The sequence below is a fragment of the Bombina bombina genome, chromosome 8 (genome assembly GCF_027579735.1).
Source record: "Bombina bombina isolate aBomBom1 chromosome 8, aBomBom1.pri, whole genome shotgun sequence".
Classification (NCBI taxonomy): domain Eukaryota; kingdom Metazoa; phylum Chordata; class Amphibia; order Anura; family Bombinatoridae; genus Bombina; species Bombina bombina.
The window spans coordinates 51,281,771-51,293,656 of record NC_069506.1 but is presented as its reverse complement, the minus strand read 5'-3'; the positions used below and the strand labels follow the sequence as shown (position 1 = coordinate 51,293,656).

At 37.8% G+C, this 11,886-nt stretch overlaps 1 protein-coding gene across 1 annotated transcript in view; it reads left to right on the top strand.

Annotated features, from left to right (window-relative positions):
• The first annotated feature begins 6,046 nt into the window (after window positions 1-6,046).
• The window catches only part of LOC128638422 (uncharacterized), an 86,686-nt gene continuing 80,846 nt past the window's right edge, over window positions 6,047-11,886 (top strand). The window contains exon 1 of the mRNA XM_053690364.1: window positions 6,047-6,254. Coding sequence (XP_053546339.1) covers window positions 6,241-6,254 — 14 coding nt within the window. The 5' untranslated portion in view covers window positions 6,047-6,240. The remainder of the gene's footprint in view (window positions 6,255-11,886) is intronic.

Sequence of the window (11,886 nt, the reverse complement as noted above, 5' to 3'; positions counted from 1 at the left end):
TAATTTAACGTGCAGGGGCCACTTTCCAGGAGTACCTGGACATCTGTTGGCAAGCAGGGGCCACTTTCTTGGGGTGCTTGTAAGTATATTGGTGCGCAGGAGCCACTTACCTTGAGGGTTCCTAGATGGCTATTGATGCGCTGGGGCCACTTTCCTGGAGTGCCTGGGCACCTATTAGAAAGCAGGGCTACTTTCCTTTGGTACTAAGGTGCATATATGTCCACAGGGGACAATTTCCTGGGGTACCTGGGGACCTATTGGTGAGCAGGGGCCACTTTTCTTGAGGATCACTAGGCAGCTAGCTATTGGTAAACAGGGGGCACTGTTCTTGAGGGTTCCTAGGCAGCTAGCTAAGTGAGCAGAGGCCATTTTTCTTGAGGGTTAATAGCTAGCTAGCTATTGGTGAGCAGGGGCCACTTTTCTTTAAGGTTCCTAGGCAGCTGGCTATCGTTGAGCAGGGCCATTTTCAGGGAATGCCTGGGCAGCTATTGGTGAGCAGGGGCGACTTTCTTGAGGGTTCCTAGGCAGCTAGCTAATGGCTTTGAAAGCTGAAAAAGCCTGACAGAAACATGCAGAACTATTTGCTTGAATACTAGTTAGGCAAAAGGCTTTTGCCTAGGTGAAATGGTTTTTAAACCCTTAACGACCATGTTGTTGGTCGTTAAGGATTTTTCTTGTTATAATAGCAGGGGTCCTGCCGCTCGCACTATTATACCCTCCCTCCGTCTTGCTTGCCACTGGAAATAGAGCGTCACTGCTGCTGGTGACACCCTGCTATTAAAAATGCAATACCCATAGAAAGATCAGCGACATACTCTAAAGATCAGCGACATACTCTAAAGATCAGCGACATACTCTAAGGAGTTAAGGGTAAAATAACTATATATATATATATATATATATATATATATATATATATATATATACAAAACACGGAAGGGAACTGCACTCTCATACCGGACCGGGTACACATCCCATGACCCTGCAACATGCTCAGCCCTGGGTGCCACTGGCACTCACAGGAAGCTGTGCTGTCCCCAGAGCCACAAGCAGTTAATCCCAGACAGGTCTGGGTACAAGAACCATAGGGAAAATTACAAAACAAATTAATACAACACACAGAGAAAACCCAGCACTCACTTTTAAAAGCACATTTAAAAGCAAAAATGGAAAGGTTAGTCACCGCATCTGGCCAAATGGGACAAGCTCAGGTACCACGTCAAGGTCCTTTCCAATACCTGAGACCCTAAAACAGCCACACAATGCAAGCTTTCAAATCCAAACAAACTGAAAACAAGGGAAGGGTGCACAGGAATATGTAATCACCCTAGACATATACAAAACACGGAAGGGAACTGCACTCTCATACCGGACCGGGTACACATCCCTTGACCCTGCAATATATATACACACACACAAGCTAGCAGCAACACAAATTAAATTTATTTTTTGTTTAAGAGGGCTTGGCCAAGAACAAAAGTTAAAGGGACACTGAACCCAAGTTTTTTCTTTCATGGTTCAGACAGAGCATGCAATTTTAAGCAACTTTCTAATTTACTCCTATTATCAATTTTTCTTCATTCTCTTGCTATCTTTATTTGAAACGCAAGAATGCAAGCTTAGAAGCCGGCCCATTTTTGGTTGACAACCTGGGTTGTACTTGCTGATTGGTGGCTAAATGCACCCACCAATAAACAAGTGCTGTCCAGGGTTTGAACCAAACATTTGCTGGCTCCTTAGCTTAGATGCCTTCTTTTTCAAATAAAGATAGCAAGAGAATTAAGAAAAAGTGATAATAGGCGTAAATTAGAAAGTTACTTAAAATTGCATGCTCTATCTGAATCATGAAATAAATAATATGGGTTTAGTATCCCTTTAAGCTTGCATGCTTATTGGCTGAAATATACATCAATAAGCTGACAAAGACGTTGTATATATTTATTTAATTGTGTTAATTTAAACTTCTATATTTCATGACTGAGTAGCGTAAATCTTACATTTTTAAACCTTTCCTGTCTTTATGGGGAAATATCAACCCCCACTTGCACAACAGCATCACTTAGCAAAATGACTTTCTTGAGCAATTTTACCTCCTGCTCTTACATAACTGATAGTGCAAGAACAGGGAATGCCAATCACACTAGACTGAACGTATTTTCCTTTTAGAGTAATTATTTTAACAGCATGAACAAAGAAACTATTTTTTTTTTGCTGCACCATCCTTCATTCCTTTGTTTATTTGCTTAAAGGGACAACTTTGCAATACATTTTCATTCTTTATTTTGCTCCCTTTTCATGTCATTTAGATCTGAAAATAGAGCAATTTCTAACTCCTAGACTTTAAAACTCAAACTGCTTACTTCTCAAGGCTAACCGTGCTACACATTGGCCTCTAATTGGCTTTAACAATTTCCAAACCATTAATTTTATACTAACTTTATGACTGCGGCTAGCCTTGTTGTCTGCCGACTAAAGCTCAGATTGGCTCCTCTATATAAGGCAAATGGCGGGTGGCTATTGATAACTAGTTGCCGTGAAAAAGATGTTAATGTATTTTAAAAACATTAAAGGGACAGTCTAGTCAAAATTAAACTTTCATGCACCATTTACTTTTATCATCAAATCTGCTTTCTTCTATTGGTATTCTTTGTTGAAAGCTAAACCTAGGTAGGCTCATATGCTAATTTCTAAGCCATTGAACTGTTTCTTACCTCAGTGCATTTTGACAGTCTTTGACACTTAGACACTGCTAGTTCATGTGTGTAATATAGATAACATTGTGCTCACTCCTATGGAGTTATTTAAAAGTCAGCACTGATTCAATAAAATGCAAGTCTGTAAAAAGAACTGAAATAAGGGGGCAGTCTGCAGAGGCTTAGATACAAGGTAATAACAGAGGTAAAAAGTGTATTAATATAACAGTGTTGGTTATGCAAAACTGGGGAATGGATAATAAAGGGATTATCTATCTTTTTAAACAATAACAATTCTGGAGTAGACTGTCTTGTAATTACAAATTGTTCACTGCCCCTTTAAATGTTTCTTTGTAGACTGTGATACTTTTTTATGGAACAACAAAAATAAGTTTTTTTATTTCATAAGCTTTGAGGACCTCACAGGTCTCCTCTTCTTATGGAATAAAAAAAATGATTAATTTTGCTGGTTCATAAAAAGGTATCTCTACTAAAGGAACATTCTCTATGGGACCAATATAGCAATAACCATTTTTGCTGTCCCTTTAAAGGGAAATAACACACACCTGCTAAATCACCTGAAAGTAATTTTCATGTGATATTTTTTTTAATCAGCTCTTTACAGCTTTACTGCATCTCTTTCAGATGGTTCAACATTTGGGTATCATGTCCCTTTAAGTTTAAAACACAATCACAAGGGGGGAAAGAGAGATCGAGAGAGTGAGAGAGCAGTGGCGTCACTAGGGGGTGCGGGCCGCACCTGGGTGACACCACCAGAAATGTTTTTTTTTTTTAAATTTTATTGAAATTCAAAGAAATACAATGTAGAGATGCATAGATTTTTTTTTATTAGAGGGGCCAGCATTTGTGAACATTAGTGGGACTGGGGAAGTTGTAGACACTTAATTTTTTTGCCCCTTGAGCCAGCGCTGCAATTTACACAAATAGTTTTCCCGGCTGCTTTTGCTTGTTTGTACTTTGCTCCTCCCCTGCCCAATTTCACTATGAATGTTGTTGCGCTGCTAGCCTAAACCTGCCTGCCTATCTGTTCTAACTGCTCAGTGATGTGTAGAGCAGTGGAGTCACTCACTGCTGTGCTGTCTCTCTATACGGAAACCGAGAAATCGTTAGGGGGATGCCTGGCACCTGACTGCATGACTGTCTGACACTGTCTCTAAAGTGAAGGAGCCACGTATGATGCCCACCAGACCAGTACAGTTACGGTACACTAAGTGCACACTGAAGTGGTAGGAGGGGAGGGCGGGTGGGCATAAGAAGCGGTAGGCACGTGGCCCGGGGCTGTGCACTTACAGACTTGGAACAGTCTGGAGTCAGAGAGCAGAATTTTCATAGTTTGCGCGAGTAAACCTTTTCTTTAGTGATTTATTTTTAGAGTGCTCTGTTTATCTTTAATTTGATGCTCTGCTGAGCCAGGGAGCAGCTCTATGCATGAGCACCACAGTTTACATATTTTGTATGTGTGTGTGTCTGAGTGTTTTTTGTGTGTGTGCTTGAGTGTGTTTCTGAGTGTTTGTGTGTGCATCTGAGTGTGTTTTTAAGTGTGTCTGAGTGTTTGTATGTGTGTGTGCTTGTGTTTGTATGTGTCTGCTTTCTGGGGGGAGGGGGGGTGACACCATAACTTACCGCAACGGGTGACACCAACCCTAGTGACGCTACTGGCAGCGCAGTTTACATATTTTGTATGTGTGTGTGTCTGAGTTTTTGTGTGTGTGTCCGAGTGTTTTTTTGTGTGTGTGTTTGAGTGTGTTTCCAAATGTTTGTGTGTTTTTAAGTGTGTCTGAGTGTTTGTATGTGTGTGTGCCTGTGTTTGTCTGCTTTCTGGGGGGAGGGGGGGATGACACCATAACTTACTGCAGCGGGTGACACCAACACTAGTGACGCAACGGCTTCAAACAAATAAAGGATCTTGCAGCATAGAGTATTTTAAGCAAACAAAAACAGCCTTACTTTATGATTTCTCATGTGTTTCACTTCAGTTTTTAAAAAAAAAAAAAATATATATATATATATATACTCTGTATGTATATACATACATACATACTGTACATACAATATAACATTTTGAAAGGGGTGGGTTGATATAACTAGGCCACTATTCTTACTGCCTAGGGTTAACACCTTTGTGATAAAGAAATACCGGCCATGTTCATTAGTATACATTTGCATACATAATTATACAGCATAAATCAGGAACTAAAGTTTCTAGGACTCATTTTAAATGACCATTGGTTTATAATTAGATTCTAAGACACTTAGAAAAGGTTTGAACATGATAGCATCTTTATTTCTATATTTAATCTTGATTTTCAACTTTGACCTGAACCCTACAAATACCGTCCATATTGTTAAAATATTAGCAGGGTGGCAACCCTACTTGGGATATAATTTGTCAGTCCTCCCCTGGCAATGTACCCACCAATTACTGGCTGTATTTAGGTAAAAAATGTGTTGATTCAACTGAGATGTATAGGTTCTTGAAAAACATATTACACTTGTTGTGTATATACGCTGATGCTGTTTAATAAAATACACCTCTGCAACTCAGTGAATTGAATCAGAGGGCTGAGTAAATAAAAGTACTGTACTGCTCACACCATGTTTGTCACAAAAAGCTGCCAGTCAGCAGACACCTAGTAAAGTAGCAACCCCATTCAAAGGGGTTAAACACATAGTTAAAGACACACACAAGATAAATGCATAACATGTATAAGCAATTCAGCACTGCGTTGCAAGTAATCTGCATACCAAATTAATTCAAAAACAGTTACTTTGTTAGCATAATAAGCGGTGTTTTGTAAATCAGGAATAATCAATTTGAATACCATTATGTGTATGTTTCTGTTATCTCACTGGAATGTGGCAGTTAGGGCTAGCTGCAAATGAGTTTGTACAGTGATCTAAGCAGTCACTGTGTAGCATGTAGCCAAATACAGTAAGTAGCCAAGTCAGACAATTTACAGATTTTGACTTGAAAACTCTCTAGGAAGCATATAAAAACTTAAAAAAATAAAATAAATTATATATAGCAAAATAAATTGCAAGAGTGTCTTGCAATGTATTTTTCTTTATTTGTAATTAATTATAAATTATTGCTAAAGTGCATTTTTAGTTTAATGTCCTTTTAAATACTGTGCTATTCTTAATGTGTGGGTTTGATATCAATGTCTTTTTTTATACTTTATTTCCCCGAGCACCCTAATGACCATGTATCAGGGATCAGGAGTAAACTAATTTCCCCAATAAATGAATAACTGACACTATCTTTAGAGCTCACTCACCCCTTATACACTAAAGACTACAAGTCCCATAATGCACCGAGCATTGCACAACAACAGACTTTGCGTTGTCGTCGGTGCAGACTCAGTTTTTACAATGTTTCTTTGCACGCAGTGTGTTTCGGTTCCCGTTTTTCAGTTGTGGAAGTGACGTGCATGGAAGCGAAATACGGAAATCCGTGATCCTCTGGTTCTGCGGCAGCGGGGTGGGAGTAGTGGCTGATAGACATAAACACTAGGAACAGTGCAGCATGGAAGACCACAGGTGAGCGCATGTGTGTAGCCGAGAGGTGTTAGAGCAATGCAGGGCTGCCTGTGTGTACAGCGCTACACCGTATAGTAACGATAGCAAGCACCGCGCACTCTCCCCATATAACGAAGGGCTAAACTTCCCCTCCTTGTATAACAGCACAGCATATAGAAGAGCAAGTGAAAACTGCTCTTATAACTCAGCACACATGTAACTTCCCTTAGCAAGCATAGCAAATAGTCATAATATCCATCAGCAGTATAGCAATTACTAATAATATCCATCAGCAGCATAGCAATTACTAATAATATCCATCAGCAGCATAGCAATTACTAATAATATCGATCAGCAGCATAGCAATTACTAATAATATCCATCAGCAGCATAGCAATTACTAATAATATCCATCAGCAGCATAGCAATTACTAATAATATCCATCAGCAGCATAGCAACTACTAATAATATCCATCAACAGCATAGCAATTACTAATAATATCCATCAACAGCATAGCAACTACTAATAATATCCATCAACAGCATAGCACATATTAATAATATCCATCAACAGCATAGTAATTACTAATAATATCCATCAACAGCATAGTAATTACTAATAATATCCATCAGCAGCATAGCAATTACTAATAATATCCATCAGTAGCATAGCAATTACTAATATCCATCAGCAGCATATAAACTACTAATAATATCCATCAGCAGCATAGAAACTACTAATAATATCCATCAACAGCATAGCAACTACTAATAATATCCATCAACAGCATAGTAATTACTAATAATATCCATCAGCAGCATAGAAATTACTAATATCCATCAGCAGCATAGAAACTACTAATAATATCCATCAACAGCATAGCAACTACTAATAATATCCATCAGCAGCATAGCAACAACTAATAATATCCATCAACAGCATAGCAACTACTAATAATATCCATCAGCAGCATAGCAGTTACTAATAATATCCATCAACAGCATAACAGTTACTAATAATATCCATCAACAGCATAGCACTTACTAATAATATCCATCAACAGCATAGCACATACTAATAATATCCATCAGCAGCATAGCAATTACTAATAATATCCATCAGCAGCATAGCAACTACTAATAATATCCATCAACAGCATAGCAATTACTAATAATATCCATCAACAGCATAGCAACTACTAATAATATCCATAAACAGCATAGCACATATTAATAATATCCATCAACAGCATAGTAATTACTAATAATATCCATCAGCAGCATAGCAATTACTAATATCCATCAGCAGCATATAAACTACTAATAATATCCATCAGCAGCATAGAAACTACTAATAATATCCATCAACAGCATAGCAACTACTAATAATATCCATCAACAGCATAGTAATTACTAATAATATCCATCAGCAGCATAGCAATTACTAATAATATCCATCAGCAGCATAGAAATTACTAATATCCATCAGCAGCATAGAAACTACTAATAATATCCATCAACAGCATAGCAACTACTAATAATATCCATCAACAGCATAGTAATTACTAATAATATCCATCAGCAGCATAGCAATTACTAATAATATCCATCAGCAGCATAGCAATTACTAATATCCATCAGCAGCATAGAAACTAATAATATCCATCAGCAGCATAGCAGTTACTAATAATATCCATCAACAGCATAGCAGTTACTAATAATATCCATCAACAGCATAGCACTTACTAATAATATCCATCAGCAGCATAGCAATTACTAATAATATCCATCAGCAGCATAGCAATTACTAATATCCATCAGCATCATATAAACTACTAATAATATCCATCAGCAGCATAGAAACTACTAATAATATCCATCAACAGCATAGCAACTACTAATAATATCCATCAACAGCATAGCACATATTAATAACATCCATCAACAGCATAGTAATTACTAATAATATCCATCAGCAGCATAGCAATTACTAATAATATCCATCAGCAGCATAGCAATTACTAATATCCATCAGCAGCATATAAACTACTAATAATATCCATCAGCAGCATAGAAACTACTAATAATATCCATCAACAGCATAGCAACTACTAATAATATCCATCAACAGCATAGCAACTACTAATAATATCCATAAACAGCATAGTAATTACTAATAATATCCATCAGCAGGATAGCAATTACTAATAATATCCATCAGCAGCATAGAATTTACTAATATCCATCAGCAGCATAGAAACTACTACTAATATCCATCAGCAGCATAGAAACTACTAATAATATCCATCAACAGCATAGCAACTACTAATAATATCCATCAGCAGCATAGCAACAACTAATAATATCCATCAACAGCATAGCAACTACTAATAATATCCATCAGCAGCATAGCAGTTACTAATAATATCCATCAACAGCATAGCAGTTACTAATAATATCCATCAACAGCATAGCACTTACTAATAATATCCATCAACAGCATAGCACATACTAATAATATCCATCAGCAGCATAGCAATTACTAATAATATCCATCAGCATAGCAATTACTAATAATATCCATCAGCATAGCACATATTAATAATATCCATCAACAGCATAGTAATTACTAATAATATCCATCAGCAGCATAGCAATTACTAATAATATCCATCAGCAGCATAGCAATTACTAATATCCATCAGCAGCATATAAACTACTAATAATATCCATCAGCAGCATAGAAACTACTAAAAATATCCATCAACAGCATAGCAACTACTAATAATATCCATCAACAGCATAGTAATTACTAATAATATCCATCAGCAGCATAGCAATTACTAATAATATCCATCAGCAGCATAGCAATTACTAATATCCATCAGCAACATAGCAATTACTAATAATATCCATCAGCAGCATAGAAACTACTAATAATATCCATCAGCAGCATAGCAACTATTAATAATATCCATCAACAGCATTGCAACTACTAATAATATCCATCAACAGCATAGCAATTACTAATAATATCCATCAGTAGCATAGCAATTACTAATAATATCCATCAGCAGCATAGCAATTACTAATAATATCCATCAGCAGCATAGCAACTACTAATAATATCCATCAGCAGCATAGAAATTACTAATATCCATCAGCAACATAGCACCTACTAATAATATCCATCAACAGCATAGCAATTACTAATAATATCCATCAACATAGCAATTACTAATAATATCCATCAACAGCATAGCACATATTAATAATATCCATCAGCAGCATAGCAATTACTAATAATATCCATCAGCAGCATAGCAACTACTAATAATATCCATCAGCAGCATAGCAATTACTAATATCCATCAGCAGCATAGAAACTACTAATAATATCCATCAACAGCATAGCAATTACTAATATCCATCAGCAGCATAGAAACTACTAATAATATCCATCAACAGCATAGCACATACTAATAATATTAATCAACAACAAAGCAATTACTAATAACCATAGACTCTATACTGTATATACTACCAATATACTAAAATACATTTTCCTTTTCTCCAGGTAACCCCATATACAGCCTCTCACTAATACATGGAACATTATATACCTCTCTCCACAACGCCCTCAATAAAAAGTCCATAGAACATACTCCAAGGCATAAAACCAATAAATGTCAAATGCCTGTACCCCTAAAACATTCTGTACATAAAATATCTATCACTGTACTGTATATCCTCACTACATACTTATTTACTTTTAGGAGTCCCTTTCTAATATAACCTAGTACACAGCACATATATTGGTTTATATATATTTGTTTGACTAATCCTGTGAGTGCTTTCTGCGGTTATTTTATATAACTATTCTATATAAATATGTTAGCACCCATGTGGTTGTATTTTGTGGTCAACCATATTAATGATTTATATATACAGGTATACCCCGTTCATACAGCGGGTTAGGGACCGGAGCCCCGCTGTAAAGTGAAAACTGCCTTAAAGTGAAACAAGGCAGTTTTAGCTTTCTTTTCACTTGCCTGTGTGTTTAAAGACTTGAAAACATCTTGAACTAACATTATATTAGAGGTGCAATAGTGCTACGTTTAGTTTAACACTAGCACAGCACAGTATTCACTTAGTATTCAATAAATACTGTACCTGTAAAATAGTGACAATTACTGTAGTAACATTTGCCAGACTATAGCACTGAGACACAAATTGCACTGTAATGCTGTAAAAAGGGTGAATTATGCATAACAAAATGGTGGCAGTCACTTTTCTCACAATCTCACGATGATTACAGCACTGTTTAAAAATCCTTGTATCTTGAACTTCAAATCGGCCACCAATAAGCAAGCGCTATCAGTGGCGTCACTAGGGTTGGTGTCACCCGGTGCGGTAAGTTATGGTGTCACCCCCCCCAGAAAGCAGACACACACAAAAACACAGGCACATACAAACACTCAGACACGCTTAAAAACACACTCAGATGCACACACAAACACTCAGAAACACACTCAGACACAAACACTGAGACACACACACACAAAAACACTGAGACACACACACACAAAAACACTGAGACACACACACACAAAAACACTGAGACACACACACACAAAAACACTGAGACACACACACAAAAACTAGCACACACACATACACAAACACTGAGACACACACACACAAAAACTCAGACACGCGCACACACACATACAAACACTCACCCCCCCCCAGAAAGCAGACACACACAAAAACACAGGCGCACACACATACAAACACTCAGACACACTTAAAAACACACTCAGATGCACACACAAACACTCAGAAACACACTCAGACACACACACTGAGACACACACACACACAAAAACACTGAGACACACACACACACAAAAACTTAGACATGCACACACACATACAAAATATGTAAACTGCACTGCATTCATTATAAAGCTCATGCCTAGAGCTGCTCCCTGGCTCAGCAGAGCATCAAATGAAAGATAAACAGAGCACTCTAAAATAAATCACTGAAGAAAAGGTTTAGGCGCGCAAACTATGAAAATTCTGCTCTCTGACTCTGTTCCAAGTCTGTCAGTGCATGGCCAATCACCTCTGCACTCTGCCCACCCCCAGACCCCCACCTGCCCTCCCCTCCTACCTCTTCAGTGTGCACTTAGTGTACCGTAACCGTACCGGTCTGGTGGGCATCATACGTGGCTCCTTCACTTTAGACACAGTGTCAGACAGTCATGCGGTCAGGTGCCAGGCATCCCCCTCACGATTTCCTGGTTCCCTTTTAGAGAGACAGCACAGCAGTGAGTGACTCCACTGCTCCACATGTCACTGAGCAGTGAGCACAGATAGGCAGGCAGGTTTAGGCTAGCAGCGCAACTTCGCAAGCAAAAGCAGCCGGGAAAATTATTTGTTGAAATTGCAGTGCTGGCTCAAGGGGCAGACAAATTAAGGGTCTACAACTTCCCCAGTCCTACTAATGTTGACAAATGCCAGACCCTCTAATAAAAAAAAATCTATGCATCTCTACATTGTATTTCATTGAATTTCAATAAAATTTAAAAAAAAAAAAAAAAATTTGTGTGGTGTCACCCCCTGGAGGGTGTCACCCAGGTGCGGCCT